General features: G+C 54.9%; 1 protein-coding gene across 11 annotated transcripts in view; it reads left to right on the forward strand.

Moving 5' to 3' along the window:
• The window catches only part of ERI3 (ERI1 exoribonuclease family member 3), a 130894-nt gene that overhangs the window by 105292 nt on the left and 6418 nt on the right, over window positions 1–19184 (forward strand). For 5 of the 11 annotated variants that reach the window (XM_024989635.2, XM_005204834.5, XM_059884806.1 and 2 more), the window contains 1 exon segment: window positions 1335–1434. The exons of 2 other annotated variants lie outside the window; for them this stretch is intronic. In XM_024989635.2, the coding sequence (XP_024845403.1) occupies window positions 1335–1434 (100 nt within the window). 11 annotated transcript variants of the gene reach the window in all.

Below are 19184 nucleotides of genomic sequence, written 5' to 3' on the forward strand. Positions count from 1 at the left end.
ACCCCGTGCTGGGCACTCTTCCGCTGGGAGGCAGTCTGTGGTGGGACGGGGACTTCCCTGGCCCAGTGGTGGACGGGAGCTCTGTGGTGCCTGCCTGCCCATGGCTAACAGTCACCTTAGTTCCACCAGTGGACTTACCATCCAACTTCTGGGAACTTACCCAAACATCATTTGCAATGATCACTGTCTTAACCACCCTGTCACCTTCTTGCCACTGGGAGAAGGACAGCCTGGTGCTGGGGATTTCTTGGGAGAAGACATGGGTACTGTTTGAAGGGTCAGCTGGCTATGCAAGCCCACTGATAGAAGCCTGGGACTTGCTGGCAGGCTGAATAGGAATTAAATCCCTGTTGGGCCACTTAATAGCATTCTGACCCTTATAAGTCTCTTCTTTCTGGGCCTCAGTTTCCTCATCTGTGATACCTGGTTGTCATGCCTGTATGGGATGTGAGAGGAAGTGCTCTCCCTGCTTGATGTGTGCCCCCCCACCGTGGAGGAGGTGGGTGGTGGCCTGGGGACAGAGGGGGGCAATGAAGTGCTGGGGGCTGAACAGATCGATGCCCCCAGCGCTTGCTTCCCCAACCCCAGGAAAACAATTAAGTACAGATCGATGGGTGGCCGCTTTGAATATGCATAAGTGAGCACTTGACCTTCAGCGAGATCTGCTTCCCACACACACACACACACACACACACACACACACACACACACACACAACACACACTCTTCTGCGCTCCCCTCACAGCGCTTGAGTCGGCCAGGTGACCTTACCCCTCTTCAGTTGAGGCCCATATGGCTCTCAGCTCCACAGTCTGGCCTACCTCCAGGTCAAAAGCACCTTGACCACAGGCATTTGGCTGGCCCCCTCGTCTCTTGCTTCAGTTTTCCTGTCTTTGGAGTGAAGTCTGAATATACTGATCTCCAAGTCCCTCCCACCACCAGTCTTTGTGACCAGTAATACCCAACAGAGGGTCAGAGACTCTGGATGGGGGGCTGGGGGGTTGCATGATGAAGGGGATGCCTGGTGGGAGGAGGAGTCTTAAGAAGGAGGATCTTAATAAATGGGAGCTCTAGAGAGGAGCTTGGTGAGGGGCACCTCATGAGGGCTGGGGACCTCTGATGGGGAGACACCCAGGAGAGAGGGAGCTCTGAAGGTGGAAAGGGTTTTCTGGAGGGACTCTGGTGGAAGGGGGACCCAGCAAGTAGGGAGGACTCTCATGAAGTAGCGTGATGAGAGTAAGCCCTTGCTAGGAAGACATGGGGGCTGGGGGTGTTGGTGAGTGATGGGGTTGGGTCAGGGCCTCTGGTAACCACTCTTGCCTCCTGTCTTCCAGGCTTACAGCTTCGCCATGGGCTGCTGGCCCAAGAATGGACTTCTAGACATGAACAAGGGCCTCAGCCTGCAACACATAGGCCGGCCCCACAGCGGCATTGGTCAGTCCCTCCACACATCCCCCTGTCAGCTTGGTCAGTCCCCTGCCCACACCCCCCAGTCCCCTGGCACACAGAGGGGTTCTGGGGCTCATTTAGTGCTCCAGCAGGGTGCTCTCTGTAGCTGGGGGGAGCGGGGAAGGAGGGGTGGAGTGAGGGGAGAGTGGAACCTGACCGCTGGAAAGAGTCTCTCAAAACAACTTTCAGGAGGAGGCTGGGGTCTGGGCTTTGGGTGGATCACAGGTGGCCTTGGATTCAGACCAAGGGATCCCACCCTGGGTTGCATCTCTGGTGGGTGATGTCCTCAGAGGGGTGGGCACATGTCAGCTTACCCACCCCCTGTGGAGCTGGAGAAGGCTGTTTAATATTGTTTCAAGTCTGTGGCCACTAAACTGGGCGATCAATGGGAGTTAAGGAGATGAATTATTTAAACCTCACCAGCTTTTAATTAGTCGGGGTCCTTCTGACCGATGGCTCCGTCCACAGGGTATTGAACTCCCCCGTAGGAGCAGCAGCCTCCATTGAGTGGTGCCTGGGCTGGGAGGGGCCACTTGGGGTACCAGATGGGGGTGCCTCCTCAGGGGGATTGCTCCGTGGGAGGGGGCTGGTTCTAGGCACTGGAGGCTCTGCTGGCTTCTTATATATCATTGTGGATGTGTGTCTGTGAGGGAGTGAATGGCACCTTAAGCCGCATGTCTCTGTGTGTGTGTCTGGGAGTTTGTATGTGTCCCTGTAATGTGTCTTTTTGAGGGATGTGTGTATGGGTAAAGGTGTTCTGTGTACACCTGCTGAGGGCACCTGTCTCTGTGGAAGCAACCATCAGCCTGTGTGTATATCCATCAGAAAATGTGTTTGTTCATTTCTGTGCATCTTATTTGGTGTGTGTGTCTGCACACGTGTGCATGCAAATATTTTCAAGCAGGGTACTTGACAGGCGTAGACTTTGTTCCAAGCTAGGAGGAACAGGGGTGTTCCTGGGTGATGTTACGCATTAGCAGAGCCTGCGTACCTTTGTGGAGGTATGACAGGGAAGGGGACCGGCAAGATACACTGAAAGGTGTCCAGTCATCTGCTGCAGACTGGCCTCTCATCCTTTCCGCAGACACTGCAGGTGCCTGCTAGGGCTGGGCGTGCTGAGCGGATGGTCCTGTCCTCAGGGAGCTCCTGGGAGGAGGCAGAGACTGAACTGGGCAGTCTCCACCCAGGGTGCTCAGGGTCGGGATAGAAACACCTGGGCTGCCCCAAGGACGGTTTCCCTGCCCTCAGTTGCCAAGGGCTTCTTCTTCTTCATTTACATTTCATTACTTGAGGATGCCCGCATATCATTTTTATTGGCTCTCAAGGTTCTCTTGGGGTCCCGGGGGAAAGAGGAAGTGGCCATTGGGCCTGGGGAATTGGGAGTCCCCCACAACTGCTGTTCCCTCCCATAGGAGCTGTTTTATACAGCCTAGAGGAGACCCCAAACCTATCATGCCGATGGGCCTTCGGAGTCAGCAGGAAGTTTCCTAGAGAAGATGAGACTTGAGTCAGGGGATCCCTGAAGGATGAATAGGAGTTTGCTAGGCAGACAGTTGGGGGAAGGGTTTCAACTTTGGGGAGGCCGTCTGTATACCAAAGCGCGCAGGCAGGAGGAAGCCTGTTGTGATGAGAGGACAATTTTGGACATCTGCAAGTAGTTTCCTGTGACTGGAATGGAACATTTGGGTTAGGGATGAAATGGCTAGAAGATAAATGGGGAAATAAGGCAGCCTTGAATGCCAGGTCAGAGGATGTGGCTTTTTGTGAGGTTTTAAGGAGACAGGAAGTCCGTGAGTGAGATAAAGACAGGATCAGAGCTCTGGTCCAGAATCAGTGAGGCAGTCGGGCGCTACACACACTGGTTCTGAGTAGGTGCTCGACGGACGCTCTGGTGGATGGACAGACGGCGAGCGAGTGATGAGTCAGGGCCAGGGTGCTGGGGAAGGGAGGGGCCAGAGAACCTGGGCCCAGGGAAAGAAGAGCAGCCCGTAACGGAGGGGCTGGCAGGACTGGGGTAATTCACCCCACACAGCCTTGAGCGGGGCACCCTGCTTCTGTGTATCTGTCCTGGGGATGTTTCTGAGAGGAAGGGGTGCTTTGTTCCCATCTTTGCTGCCTCCTGGGACTCACTGATGTCGTTCTTGTCTGTTCACCCATGTTGGCTCTAGGTGGGGACCCTTGAAGTATTCCCTCCTTCTTCAGAGAAGAAGGTGTTTCCCTCTGGGTGGGCCCCAGGGGACCACCCAAGGCTCTGGCTGATGACAGCGAAGTCAGGGCTTTGGAGCTACCAGCAGTTCAGGCCCTGTGACCTTAGACCAGAGGCAGTGCCACCTGCCTCCCTGGGCTGTTGGGAATGGCTGGTGCAGTCTGGGCGCACAGTGGGTGCTCCAGGAGCTGCCTCCTCTGTTGCTCTGCCCAGGGCATGGGGGGCTCCTGGCATTTGATCCTTGTACTCGTGAATGAAGGGGGCTGCCCTGCCAGCTGCTGGCTGGCTCTGAGGAGTGGGTGAGGGTGCTTGGAAGGAAGGGAGGATGCAGGGCATTAATTGGGCTGGGAGAGGCGGGGAGGGGAGGTGCAGATTTTGAGCGGTGAGGTTAATGGCCCTCGCGCCAAAGAGACAGCTTTAATGAGCTTCAGCTGGTGGTGCCCTGAGTTACTGTGCGTGCTAAAAGGGTCGCACTGTAAGAGTTTGATGTGGACTGTTTCCCAGCCCTGGGGTCAAGGGTCAGCTCCTGTCACTGGCCACTCAGGCTGGTCCTCAGTGACATGGTGCTAATTAACTGTGTGAGGAGCTGCCAGCCCCAAGTGGGGAGTGGTATGTATCTTGCTGGGGGGTGAGGCAGCCTTGGTGACTCTGGGTAAGGGCTCTGCAGGTCCCATAGATTAGCCGTCTCCAGGGGCTGCTGGCTTCTCCGGCAATGCCTTGGGTTGGGGGGAGTGGCAGGGTGTGCTGAGCTCCGATGACCCTGGCCCCTGGAGGAATCTCCTGAGTCTCCTTTTAAGGTATGGGTGGCAGGGGAGGGCTGTGGGGCTTACCTGGCGGGGACTCCTGCTGGGCACTGGGGTGGTGGAGGTGCTGACAGAGTAAGGGGGCAGGTGTGCTGGAGGTTTGGCCGGCCAGGCAGGACAGGGACCTTGGCTGTGGAAGGGAGGGGCCCGCTGGGATAGATGTGCATGGCTGGGCTGTTTGAGGGGGAGCCATAGGGTGTTTGGGTAGAATGACCTGGTCAGAGCTGGTTCCAGTCAGTGCCATCTGAGAGTCTGTGTAGAAAGGACTAGCAATGAGAAATCACGGAAGGGGAGGCCACAGGGCAATCAGTGGAGGGGGCAATGGGGAGGGTAGGTGAGGGATGCATGCAGTAAGGTATGTGGGAGGTGGTGGTTAATTCAGGGCCGACCAGCTGGCCATGGGCATGGGGAAGGAGGTGGTGAACGGCAACCTTGCACCTGCTGTGTCTCAGGAGCTGTGGTAGGTGCTAAACCTGCACTGGTCCTGCCCCACTGAGCTCCGTCACCAGGATGGGGAGAGGGCTTGGCCCTGGGGACTGCAGTAGGGGGAGCATCAGGGATGGAACGCCTGCCAGAGAGGGGACTCAGTGGCTGTCAGTGTGGCCTCGTGGTCAGGGAGAGACACTTCTTCCTGGGGGAGTGGATTCAGCCTCAGGACCCCGGGGAGCAGGGTGACATGGAGGAGTTTGCAGGTGAGGGGGACTACACATTTGCAGAACTGCTGACTGGCTGTGTCAGTGGGCTCCGTTAGCGTTCTTGACTTGGGCAGCCTCCACGGGGGACTGCTGAGTGGGCCTCCTTTCATATCAGCAAGTGGTCAGCACAGCACATTCACATTATTTGGGGCGCTTTGTATTAACTCATTTAGGTTTCATACAGTCTGATGAAGGCAGCCATCGTCATCCCCATTTTACAGATTGAGGGGCTGAGGCTCAGATGAGTAACTTACTTGCAGTCACACAGGCAGTCAGACAAAGGAGCCAGGATTCACTCTTAGGACCATCTGAGCACAAAGTCTGCATTCTTACCACCGTGCTGAATTAGGAGCACTTTTTTGGTGTTGGGCTTTGTGCCGCCAGCAGAGACAGTGAGGAAGAAAACAAGCTTACATTTGGCATTTCTCTCAGTGTCACATAAAACCCACAGGTCTTGGCAAAGCTTCGGTAGCAGCAGGTGAGGAAGAAAGGGGAAGGGGGCGTGGCCACCCTGGCACAGTCGCCCTGGGAGCCAGGGCCCCACCCCTTGGTTTCCAGCCTCCTCCTAACCCGACAGCCCTACACAGTGATTTCTGTTTGCCTTCCATCCAGGAGATCCTGCGCTTCTTCTAGGGGCCACCCCTCTGGGGGTCTTGCCTAGCCCTCCCAGTGTGAGCGCACAGAAGACATCCCTAGGCCCCAGTTAGAGGTAATGATCAGGCCCTACATACTTGACCTCCCTAAGGGCATGGCCTGGGCCTCCTTCCCTTCTTTCTTGTTGGAAATCCATACAGGAAACCTCAGTAAAATCTCCCGTTGTTGGGACATGGAGGCCCCGCAGACTGCTGGCGTCACAGGTGGGGCGAACAATCGAAACCTTCCCTGGTGCCCAGCTGGGTGGTCCTGTCCTGGCTGCTTAGCTCCTCTGCCCAGGGACCAGGGATTCCACAGGCTCCAGGTGAGATGGGATGGCAAGTCACCGGGTGAGCCCTCTCAGGAGCTTGCTGCCCAGCACAGTTTGGCAAGAGAGCTGGGCTGGCAGGTGGCTGGGTGGGGCCCAGCCCTGGGGGGCAGTGCCAGCCTGTAGGCTCCCCTGATGGAGTGGGGTGTCTATCAGAGTCCAGTCAGAGCGCATTAGCTCTGTGACACAGATCTCATTAGCGCCCGTGAGAGATGTCACTGCAGGAGAATCGTCGGTTCGGGGAGATGCTTGTACCAAAAGGAAGAAAGGACAGTGACAGCCTTTTCTCTGCCGCCTCCGCCGCCAAGCTCCCTGGGCCGCCCGCCCTCCTCCTCGTTGGGGGGTGGGGGGGTGGGGGTGCTGGCTAATGAGCTCGTCTGCAGTACAGCTCTGCCTTCCCCTCCTTGAAGTTCCCCGGTCCCTCTGAAGACCTCGGGCCCGGGATTAGCACACACCAAACGCCAGCACCCGCCCCCACCTTGCCCAGCAGGGAGTTCCTTCTGATCACCCTGCTCCTGCTACGGGCGAGGGAAAGAGGTGGGGCTGGGACAGAGCCATTGGTGGAGGGGTCACTCCTTGAAGGCTCCAGCCCCTTTTCCTCCCTTGACAGAATGACCATGTCCACTTCTCTACAGTGGGCTCTTCCTTCCCAGAGTTCCCATCTTCTCCCCCCTCTCCCCACCCCATGACATGTCCTACATCTCAGAACGTGGGGACTCTGGCCAAGGACCCAGCAGGGAGGATGTAGATCTGACCTGGGACTTGCTGGCTGAGCTAGAGGGCTTCAGAATCAGCCAGAGCCCAGTCTGGGCTTCTTCGGATGACCTGAGGGTGGTGAAGTGTTGAGGTGAGGCCTCTGCGACCTGATAGACCTGTTCCTGGCCCTCCTGGAGAGGCAGAGGGGTGTGTCGACCCCACTCCTGGCTTTGGCCATCCTCAGGGCAGGGAGGCTGGGAGGGGAGAAGTCAGCACAGCTCCCTTATGAGGAGCGGGGAGAGACAGCTGGAGTGTGTGTTTCCTCAGCACTACCACCCCCCTTCCCCCTCTCCCCTGACCCCGTCCAGTTCTTTCTAGAGTGTCCCAGAGAAAATGATGAGCCAGGGGTGGTGGCTGACCACGAGAAGGGACATGTCTCTAGGCATCCACAGGGCCTCCACTGGGCTGCCTGCATAGTGCTCAGGGCTGTTCACACCTTCCTCCCTGGACTGGTGCACTCGGAGCCCAGGAACATCTGAGGAACTGGCCCTTGCCAGATACAAGAGATGGAGAAATGGATGGATGGATGGATGGAGTGGTGGATAGGTGGAGGAGGTTCTGGCGTCTGTCTGTGTGTGTTGTGTGTGTATGATGCACTGGGAAGTACAATCTTTGTTTCCCTACCTCCCTAGCCCCAGGCCCGGCTTGGCCTCCCCTTGTCTCTCTCTGTATCTCCTGTCAAACCATCGCTGACGTAAATGACAAAGAAATCAGAAAGACAGATCAATGCCGGCCAAATTAGCACTTGCAGATAGACTGTGCGGGGATGTCAGCGCCCTGACCCCTGGTGATCTTGCAGCCTCCGCTGCTGATATTATGCAAATTGCATCCATCTGGCAGGACCTGCGTGCTGGCTGCTCCTACTCAGAGGAGTAATGGGCTGGGGTGGGCGGGAGTGTCGGAGCAAGAGTCGTGGAGTGAGTGTGTACATGTGTGAGCATGTGCTTGAGTGTGTGCGAGGGCGTGCGGTGCCCACCAAGCACTGGGCGGTGATGGAGTGATTGACAGGGCAGATAAGGGGCTGCATTGGATTCCTTTGGGCTGGGGGATTAGGAGCAGCCACAGATGGGAGATAACCGGACTTCATTTCAGTTTATTTTTCTCCTTATCCCCTCTCCCCACCTTCACTCCCCGAAAAACACAATCTCTGTAGTTTGCGTTTCCATCAATGTATGCAAGTCATTACCACTGGTGTAAGGTGAGAGACAATGTCAAGGCCCAGGCCAGTCCAGCCCTTCCCCCAGTCCCGTATAGGTCTGGTACCTTGAGAACGAATACCTAGAGTGACCCAGAGAGCCTGCACTCCCGTGGTGTTCCTAGCACCCCTCCTCCCAAGCCCTCAGTACTCAAGGGACGATCTCTGTCTCATGGACCAGCCCTGCTAACCTGCCTCATCTGACCTCAATGCCACCTGACAGTCCTTAAGCTGGGCCCCTGCCCTCCCACCTGACACTGCTGTGTGACATCCCTGCCCCCAAATTGTGGCTCCAGCATCGGAGCTCCTGCCCCTGGTATCAGCTGGGTCCCCTGGGAGCTGCTCTTTTTTTTTCCTCCAGGGCTCTGAACCCTTCCTCACAGCTTTTTCTGTCCCTGACATTTTTGACCCAGCTGGGCAAAGTGAGGCCTGTGGAGAAGGGAATTTGTCCTGGTCCGAATCCACCGTCCCCACCTGTATCCTTTCATAAGATTTGCTGGTGCCGGCTATAGTAGAGAGGACTCTACACCTATTACCTCAGTGAATCCTCAAGCCCTGTGAGATTGGAGCTGTCACCTATATCGTATTTAAGGAAGCTGAGGAAAGCTGTCACACACCCAGGGCAGCCGAGCAAGGAGGTGGGAGAGCTGGGGTTCAAACACACGTCTCTCTAGGGTCAGAGCTCTTCACCACCCAGCTCCCCTGCCTCCCTGCCGTGCCACCAGCCCCAGACGCTCACACAGTGCTGTGCCTGGATCTGCTTAAGGGAACCATCCATGCACAGTAGGCCGACAAAGTCCTTCAGCTCCTGGCCTCTGAATGCAGACCCTGGCCCACAGCAGACCCCCTGCCAGGCTAAGCCAGCCCCAAGGGGACGGGATTCAAACACAGCTCACCCTCAGGAGCTATGTGTCTGAGACAGTCGGGCTGTAACAAGAAGGACACACAGAGGACAGAATGCACACAGCGGCTGAGCCAGCCCAGGGACGTGTCACAGCACGTGGCCTCCGGGGCCCCGCTGCTCAGGGAGAGGTGCTGAGCCACTCAGGCCAGCCAGCTGTGGCCGAGGGTACAGGTGTCCCAGGAGCCCCTCCAAAACTGGGTCCCTGCTGTACCCTCCCACCAGGCAGGGTTGGGAGCTGGGAGTGCTGGGGACATGTCCGGGGACACGTGTGCAAGGGGAGCTTGTCCTAATGAGGAGAACATGGCTGCTAGTTAGGCGAGGGGCGGGCGGGGAGCCGCAGAGCTGATTGAAGGCAGGGGCAGGGGTCAGACAATTAGGCCCAGATCCGGCCGTTTGATGTGAGTTCTAAGGCCTCAAAGCCTCCCTTCAGCCCGCTCCCTCCACTCCCTCCTCTCCCTCCTCTTTCCTTTCTTCTTCTGCCCAAAGGCAGGAAGGATGGAAACGCTTACTCTCACTGTTACTATTATTAAACTCTGCGGCAAGCCAGCCAGACCCCAGGACTCTTGCCCACAGGGGGCACCCCAGGACCCCTCAGGAGGCTCCTTGGGCCCTGGGGGGTGCAAATCTGGCCAGAAGCCAAGGCCAGCTGGCGGACTAGGACGAGCTGAGCCCCAGGGCAGGGTCACCCGCCGCCTCTCTTGCTTCTGGCTGACTGGAAAAGGTCGCCCAGTGGGGAATTTGGTCCTGGGGCCCACTTAGACCATCACCTCCTGCAGCCTCCTGGTTCTTTCCTGTACTGCCCTGAGGGCTTGGGGCTCAGGGCATGGATCATTCATCTTCATACTCCATCACAGAAATCATCATCTGTAGCCCCACACCTTGCCCCAAAGATGAAGATGCAGAGTCGCGTGGCTCCACAGTGCTGTCATACTCATACACCAAAGAACCCCACCCTCGTATGGCCACACGTACCATCACAGGGTCCCTTACACCCACAGGGTCTTGTGCAAAAGCCCTGACTGTGGCGGCAGGGCCCTGGGAACTAAGCCCCTCCCCTGGGGTGGCTGGGAATAGTCTGACCTTGTGTCTGGGGTGGGTGGGTATCGGGCCCTTCCAGTCCCCCATCCTAGGTAATAAGCCTTGAGAGCTGGTACTGACCAGAGAGCGGGAGGAAGCCGGACTGAGGGGAGGGGGGGGAGAGGGAGGTGGGAGCAGAGATAAATGTTAGCTCATTTCTTCCGTAATTAGTTACTCCCTCATCCCCGCGTTGTAATTGTGAACAAGCTGTAATGTTTAATTAGTCTGTAAATGAAACCCCAATTTCATAATGGCCTGGCTGACAGGGCTAAGTGAGCAGGGGGGTAGGCGGAGGGGAGGTAATAGGGAGGGCCTGCGGCGCGGGGCGGGGGGTGGGCGTGGAGGTGCGGGCTCGCGGTCTCACCTCCTCTTCTCAGCCCCAGCCTGGCTCTGGTTGGGGAGGCTCTGAGACTGATGGCATCCTTGCCGTCCCGCCTGTAACATCCTCTCCTCAGGCCTGCCTTAGCAAGAGAGGGAATTCTGAAGGGTTCCTGACATCCTTCTCCCTCCCTCCCTTCCCTTCTATTCTCTGGTTGGCATACCACAGTCACAGCCCAACCTAGATGCCTCTGGTTGGAGAAACGGACTGGGGGGCGGGGGGCCCAGACCCAGTGACCCCAACAAAGATGATGCCTCCTCCCTCGGTCCAACCTTCCCCCTCCCCAAGTCATCCTTCTAAGAGACCCTCGCTTGCTGGCACCTGGACCTCAGGATATGGCCCAAGACCTCAAGGAGCCAGTGATTGACATAGATAGGCTCCTCCCCCTCCAGTGCGGCGGCTAAAGGGAATCAGCCTCCGCTCACGGCTGACACCCCAGGCCAGACGCAGCTCTCGGTAGGCATCTCCGCAGACTGCGATGAACCGGAGCTGCCGCAGGGGGGAGCCACCGGCCCCTCCGCGGCCTCATCGGTTTCTCCTGTCTCCCCCACAACATCCTCATCGTCTGCACGCGCCCCCGCCCTGCCTGCTGCAGCCATAAATCTCAATTTACGAGGGCGGCTCTGGTGGGGGAGGGAGGCAGCGCTGCTAATGACGGCTCCTCAGCCGGATTTTTCATGTTGCACAGTCATAAATTTTTAAGAACAGCATGGGCAGCACGTTAGCGAGTTATCGAGGCTGCCTCCATGCTGGCTGCCTAGCTCCAAGAAAACAGAGACTGAGGGGGATAGAGGAGGCGTTTGGGTCAGGGGTGAGGCTGGGTCAAGCAGGCAGGCTAGCCTGAGCCTTCTCACAGCGTGGGTAATGCTGCCAGAGCAGCCCCTAGTTAGGACAGGCACATGGGGTGGAATCAGGCATACGGGCACCCAGGCCCTGGCGTTGGGAGCTGCTGATGGATGCCACTGCTCCATGACTTGACACCGTGATGTACGGAGAGCCTGGAGACATATGGATTTTCAAAGTGGCCACTTTGAATAGAATTAAAGCCCCCAACCATGTGCACTGTGAGGTCTTTGCCCTGGCAGAGCTACATTTGGCTCATAAACAAGGTCCCTTTTAGGATTGCTCTCAAGATTGGGGGTCCCTGGAGTCACTAAGGGAGATTCCCGGGGGAAATCCCTCCATAGAAGGGGCAGATCTATGGACCTGCCAGGAGCCTGGAGCCATGCTGACCTCATTCTGATTATACCCATCATTTCAGGTTTTGTGGTCCTGGGTAAGTCATTCACCTTCCAGGGCCTCTGTTTCTTCCTCTTTAAAGTAGGATTGATGATGGTTCCTACCTGTGAGGCTTACCATGAAAGTATTGTACCACCCTGACTATGAGTTAGCTCGTTTATCTATATAAATCTCTGGGAAACTTTTGAGGGGAGTGTCTGGGGAAAGATCTTTGTGGGAGATGGTGAGCATTCACTTTTGTGCAGTGATTCATTCAGAAGGTGTTTGCTGGGGTCTTCTGGGTGCCCAGTCTGGTGCTGAGTTTTCAGAGATGAGGCCACTTCCTTCCTGGGAGGTGATGTGAGCATGGTGGCTGAGGCCAGTCAGTGTTCCCAGCCCTGGCCTGCCACACCTAAGCTTCCGGGCATTCAGAGGCCCGCACTGGCCGCCTCAGTCCTCCAGACCAAATGCTCACCTGAATCTCCTGATCTGTGCAGTTGAAGGCTTATAGTCTTGATCACTTGTCCAGTGCCACGGGCACAAAGGGCAAGCGGTTCAGACACTGCTCAAGTCAGCAGAGGTGGTGTGAGCGTGTGCTTGTATCCAGGTGTTGGGAGGACTCGGTGCTAGTCTCCTGCGACAAATGCTGGTCACTTAGGGAGAGGCGCATACCCAGGCTGGGCCTTGTTGATGTAGGGGCCCCTTCTGAAGCCTCTCTCCTCATGCCCCCTGTACCGCAGCACACAGCGCCCTCCCTCATTCTCTGGAAACTGCCATGCCTTCATTCACCTCAGGGCTTTCCCACCTGGCTTTATTTTCCTTGGGAGCCCCCATTCCCACCCTTAGCCTAATTCAGTCTGCTCGGACACGACTGAGCGACTTCACTTTCACTTTTCACTTCCATGCATTGGAGAAGGAAATGGCAACCCACTCCAGTGTTCTTGCCTAGAGAATCCCAGGGACGGGGGAGCCTGGTGGGCTGTCGTCTATGGGGTCGCACAGAGTCGGACACGACTGAAGCGACTTTGCAGCAGCATCCTTCGGAGCCCAGCTCAGTTTGCTGTTCAACGAAGAGTCCTTGACTCCTAGCCTCGGTCAAGTCCCCTCCCCTGCATACTCGACCTTTGGAGCGTGCAGTCATAGTCCTCGTTAAGAAGTTGTTAAATGCCCCCTTCTCCCCCTCCCCCGCACTAGATGGAAAGTTCCCTGAGGGCAGGAATTTATGTCTCTTTTGTTCAGCTTGTGTCCCCAAAGCATAACATAGTGTCTGATTCCTGTGGGTAGATAGTGGATAAAATGTGTTGTTTTGAATTGAGTTAAACTGTGCTGAGACAGCTCAGGCCCACCCCTGGGTGCCAGGGCAGGGGGAGGGGGCTAGGGAAGTGCCTGGAGCTGAGGTGGTTCCCATTAGTCCTCATGATTAATTCACAGCCACACTGTGATGGAGTGGGCTTGTCCCCAGTCAGCGCCTCCGCTGGGGCCCACCTGTTAGCGACAAACAAACAAAGGGGATAAATAATGCATTGGGAGCTGAGCCAGGCAAGGCGGCGGTATTGAAATTAATAGGGATTAGCTGAGCAGCTTGAGGATGAAATATTTACCAGGTGGGACTGGGCTTAGGGAGGGCAGCCCCCCCTCCCAGAGTCCCCAGGCTTAGTCAGGCCCTTCTCCAGGGCATCACTGGCAGGGACTGTGGAGCCCCAACACTGCTCCTTCTGCCCCTAGAAGTCTTGATTCAGGACGGGCTGGCCAGGTCAATGAGAGCTCGGGTCCCAATCTGTCTCCTGGCACAGGAGATCTTGGGGAAATAAAGATACTCGAATGAGTGGAGGTGGGGAAGGAGCTGAAGCTGCCAGCACATGGGAACCTGGGGCAGGATTGGGGCTGGGGCCTGTCTGGGCTGCAGGTGGCAGGTATCAGGGCTAGAGTAGGCTCATGTGATCTTGTCCCCCCATCCTTCCCTCTTACTTTTCCTCCAGTCCTTCCTTTCCTCCACTTATTACGTATTTACTGAGGGCTTCTGTGGAGATAACAGGAGTGCCCTCAAGGGATTTGTGGTCCAGCAGGGGGTGACAGAGGCAGTCACATGGAGGAACAGTGGGTGCTGTGGGAACACACAGAAGGGGTTCCTAATGTCAACATGGGGGTGCAGGCAAGGACCTCAGGAAACCGCAGCAAACTTCTGTCCCTCAGGATGGCTGAGCAGTGGAAGAGCTTCCCAGGCAGAAGGAAGAGCATGTGGAAAAGCCAAGAGGGAGAAGAGGCTGAATTCCACAGTCCGACAGGAGTGTGGGAAAGATGAGGCCCGAGAGGGACCCTGGGTAGATCCCTGGAACTGAGTGTGGGAGTTTGGATACTGTCCTTAGAGCAATGAGGCTTTGTTGAAAGTGGTGGTGGTGGTGGGTGTCTGTTGTTTGAATTATGAACTCTTAAAACTTTTTACTTGGAACTGGTTTTCTGTTGGCAGAAGCTTTTCTTACCCAGCTTTCCCTAGTGTTAGCCTCTTGCCCAGTCACAGTGCAACCATCAGCACCAGGCCGTTAGCATCGGTCCCTTACTGCTTACTAAACAAAAGGCCTTATTTCAGTTTCACGACATTTCCACTGATGTCCTTTCTGTTCCAGGAGCATTGAAGGGGTTTAAGAGGGAGTGAAATGACCGGATTTGTGGCTTAGAAGGACACCATGGAGGAGGAGGTGGACAGGGGGCAGTGATGTCACCTGGTCGAGAGAGGTTGACGCCTGGACCAAGAGAAGAGTAGTAGGTGTGCAGGTTGAGAAACTATTAGAAGATAGGTGGTAAGTAAAGCTTAGGGGCAGGTACGTTTGCTGAGGGAGAGTGCAGAGAGTCAAAAGGGAAGAAGGCCAGTGACCGGGTAAGGAGAAAAGGCAGCATGGACGGGGGTGCTGGAGGAGGGGAGGGGAGAAAGGGTGGTGTCACTGAAACCCAGAGAAGAGTCTCAAGGCCTGAGTCAGCCCACTGAAGCTATATCACAGAGAAAGGGGGTTACTCACAATGTAAGACCCCTGAAAAGCAGTCAGGGTAGACTCTAGAAGCCAGGTAGAGTTGGGGAGAGGGTGGGCTTCAGAAGTAACCTCAGGACAGTTCCTCTGCTGTATCAAGATGAAAGGCAAAGACCGGCCCAGGTGCAGGGGGCTGGCTTCTGTGTTTCCTGTGAAGCAGGGGACAAGATTGCGTGGGTGAGGCAGTCAGGGGTGATGTTGGGGGTAGGGGTTAGAGAGTTGTAGAAAGTAGAGAAAACGTGAAATTGTCACTAAGGAAAAAAAGAGCGTGCACACTGATCAGGCACATAGAAAATGGGGTGGCGTTTATACACCCAGGTGAGGTTGATGACTGATTTTATGAGTCACATGAACCTGTAAGGTTACTATTTTCTCTAGTCACACTCAGCCCAGATGTAAGCTGAAAGAAGGCAGAGTTTGGTTTTTCCAGGCGAGGGTGATAGGAGGAAAAGGGAGCAAGAGAGTTGAAACTACGGGCAAGAAAGGACTGAGATGATGGACTGTGGAATCCAGGCTCCAAAATGGGATGTATCAGTTACGTTGCCTGGACCAAAACTACTTGGTATGTACCCAATAGCCATTGACCTTCTTCCTCATTAAATAGAGCCCCTGGATAATTAGGGGCAACATGGTGTACCCAGGTAAATGCTACTTTTTTTTAAGTTTCTCACGCAACTAGATGTTTGTATCTCTGAGTTCTGGCTAGTGAGATAAAGAGAAAAGTGTGTGGGACTGAACACACTTGTCCCTTTCAGGAGCAATACTGAAAGGGAAATGACTAAGCTGGAAAGTACGTTAGTCTTGCTTTTTTCCTTCTTCCTCTTTCCTAAAATGTGGATGTGATGGTTGGAGCATCAGCAGCCATTTTGGACCATGAGATAATCTATGAATTGGAAGTGACATTGCTAAGAAGGGCAGGGGAGAAAGAAGAAACCATGAGTGAGTCTGTTGACTTTGTGTTGCTGTGGGACTTTAAAAATTCTACTTAAATTGCACGTCACATACATTAAAATCCTTTCTCAGTAAAGTTGTATTTTCTTCCCTCTGTTTTCTCCTGGGTTCCCATCTAAGCTTGACTTTTTTTAGCCTTTATGGTAACATGGCCTGTATCCTGAGATATAGCAGGAAAACAGTTTGAGCAAATATTTTAAGAGAACAGGGGTTACCAATTCCCTAGCCTCAAATAGTGCCCTTGCTGCCCTTGCCTCCCCTGATTTATTTTCTCACTCTCTTTCCTGCTTTTACATTCTGTATCAGTTACTATGCTTTTGGCTATAAGAAAAAGAAAACCCAGTTTAAATCTTAAACAATAAGAGGGTTTATTACGTCACCAGAGAGGTAAGGTTATCGTAGGGTTGGTTCATTTAGCATCTCAGCAGTGTCATCAAGGACCCAGGTTTGTTTTTTTTTTTTTCATCTTTTTTCATTTTTCTGTTCTTTTATCTTCAGCATGTTCTTCACAGACTAACTGCCCTCAAGGCTGGGAGATGGCTTCTTTGGTCCCAGACATGATGTACAGACATGAAAACATCCAGCCAGAATATAAAGGACTATTTCCCCCACATGCTTCTCTTCTTAAGAGTCAATAAATTTTCCTTGAAGGTCTTTCAGCAAACTTACCATCATATCCCAGTAGCAAGAATGCTTGGCCGCTCCTAAACCCATGACTGGCAAGGGGTTAGGATCCCCACAAATGGCTCAGACCCTGGGGGTTCCCCCTGGGTCAGTGAAGGGAGTGGGTCAGCGGGCTCCATTAGCTCTGCAGAGAGGGAGTGGCTGTTGGATAACCAGTCAACAGTGAACAGAGGAGAAAGGTGGAGACCAGGAGGGGGATGTACCTGGAGAGATGAGGGATCGAAATGGTTTTGAGGTTCCAGTGAGGGGAAAGAAAAAGTGTATTACTGTCAGTAACTAGGGATGTATGAATTTAGTATTTCATAGGAAGAACAGTGGAGGAGGTTAACAAGGTGCAGGGTGTGACTGTGGAAATGGGTGAAAATAAGACGTAATGGAGATGGTTGTTCCTGCCGACAGCAAACACTAAGAAGCTGGCAGCAAGGTTCTCAAACGACAGGATGCAGAGGCCGTGACAGGCAGGGCTCCCGGGAGGGAGGTGGCCATGGTCTGTGTTGATAGTGCATGCTCACAGGACAGACCTCAGATAGGCTGCTGGCCGTGGGTCTGGGGCATGCAGACAAGCCTAACCTCTCTGTATCCTGGGTGTCCATTTTGGAAAGAATCTGCCCTCATTGGTCAGGCCATTCTGGAAGGAGGTGAAGCCCCATCACCTTCCCAGTGGAGCCACTCCAGGGCCCCCAGAAGACAGTTCCACAGGAGACCCCTAGGGACAGGCCAAGGTGGGAGCTTGGTTGGGGCAGAAGAGGCTGCCAGGCATGGTGGGTGTGCTCCGCAGTTCTTAGTGGCCACTTCTTCCCTGCTCCCCTCCCACGCCAGATCCTCTTCACTTGGCCTTAGGTTATCAAGCACTTTTAGCCCTGGCGTCCAGAGCCAAGAGGAAGGTGAGGCTTCCTGGCCCCTCTACCCCAGTGGGGTCTTGGCCGGGGATGAGTAGGGGGAGGCCGGCACCCGTTGTAATGGCCAGAGCAGCCGCCCTGTTACTACGGTGTATTTCACTTTTAATTCTGACATATAATGTAATGATCTTTTTTAAGGCCCGATGATATTATCTGCCTGACTAGATTATTGAGTCTTCATCATCTCCAGATAAATTTATGGCCAGGACGAGGCTCAGGATTTATCATCAGTCAATAGAGCTCGATACTCTAACAAGGCGTGTAATAAGATATACATATTTAATGATCCAAGGGGAGGAGCGCTAATGGGAGCCCAGAGTGACTGGTCCACGGGGCTGGGGCCCTGCCCTGGGGCTGCGGTAGCTGGAGGGGCATGGATGTAGTCTCTGCCCCGTGGTCCCCAACTCAGGACTGCCTCAGTCTCCTCCTGTCAAGACCCTGAGGGAGAGAAAGACAGGGAAAGGATGAGGCGACAGGGATAGTGTCAGAGCTGAGCCCGGAGGGTGTATACACGCCCCAGTGGGAACTCCTCTCCCTGCTTCCAGGCCTTGGAGGGCTTTGGGGTGTCCTTAGACCTGCATGCCTGGGCCCCTGAGCATTAGGGCGGGCCCACACAGGGAGGGAGTGCCGGGGCTGCGTGCCCAGTCCGCGCTGATGGTGACGGATGGTTTTTCATTACAGCCTCTCAGGTCCTGCCCGCGCCCTGTGTGGAAATTCTATTTATTCCCTAATTTGTAAAAATTCCCTCTTTATCTGATCCCAATCAGGGCGGGGTAATTGGCTCTCTGGGGCAGCGGCTGGGGTCCTTGATGAAGAGCTATGTGGATGTACCCGGCCCGGCCCCCGCCCGGCCCGCCACCAGGGCCCACAATTAATAATGATTTGCAAATGGCAGACAAGCAATAACACAGAAAGATGTGGCGTCCGCGCTGCCTCTTCATTTCCTCCCCTCGCAGATATAAATGGCCACAGAACAAAAACCCAGCACTATAAATTCTGGAATTAGTTATTCACCGGGATAAATGGGGCCTGGAGCCACCCGCCCCTCTCTCCCGCCACCCTTCTTGCCTACTTTGCCCAGTCCGGGTCTGTCCCCAGGTGTGTTCCTGAGCCTGGCCCCTGACTCAGTCCCCCAGCTTCCTCCTAGACCGCCCTCTACCATGCCAGCTCCCCTTCCTGTGTGGCCTAGAATCGGGAGAGGACACTTGGGTCCGCAGCGTCCTCAGCTTCCACCTGTTTTCATTGACGTCTCTGGCTGCCCGATGGGGCTCCTGTCCCCGTACTGCACTGGGGTTTGAATGGAGTTGACGTGTCCTGCCAGGCCTGGGAGCCTGGACCCAGGTTAGTCTTGGGTGCCTTTGGCATTTGGGACCTGTCCAGTCATCTGCCTGGCCAAGTCTGAGTCAGGCTCCTGGTGGCCACATGTCAGTGGCCTATAAGTGATTCTCTGCTTACTGGTCAGGCTGTCTTGGGCTGTTGGCACAGGCATTTCCAGGCACTGTGCCCTCTCGGCCAGGCGCATCCTCTCCCCGCCCCCCAAGTGGCTGCGAGCTGGCGGGTAATGGGCGTGTAATGGCCTCATTTCCATGCCCGGCCTCCAGGAGCGGCGGTAAGTGTTTGATTGCCTTAATTTCCAAACACATCATTATCCCAGCTTTACCAGCGCTTAATAAACACTTTATGAGGATTTTTTTAAAAACATCTTCGGTCTGCATACTTCTCTGAAGTGATAAACTCTAATTAAGTCTAATATTTAAAAATATGGTAATGGTGAGTTGTTTGAATAAGTGGACTGCATTTCTGTAATTTCATTATTACGTAAAACACGCTAATTATTTGGAGCGCGCTTATTACGGAGAGAGAAATCGCCTGCTAATCAAGATGAAATTGCCTTTTCCCCTTATTGTGGAACCACCGTCATCCTTCACCATCAGCCCTGTGGCACCTCCAGGCACCTCGGTGGGGTGGAGGGGGGTTGTGCGGG

Source organism: Bos taurus, chromosome 3 (assembly GCF_002263795.3).
Source record: "Bos taurus isolate L1 Dominette 01449 registration number 42190680 breed Hereford chromosome 3, ARS-UCD2.0, whole genome shotgun sequence".
Taxonomy (NCBI): domain Eukaryota; kingdom Metazoa; phylum Chordata; class Mammalia; order Artiodactyla; family Bovidae; genus Bos; species Bos taurus.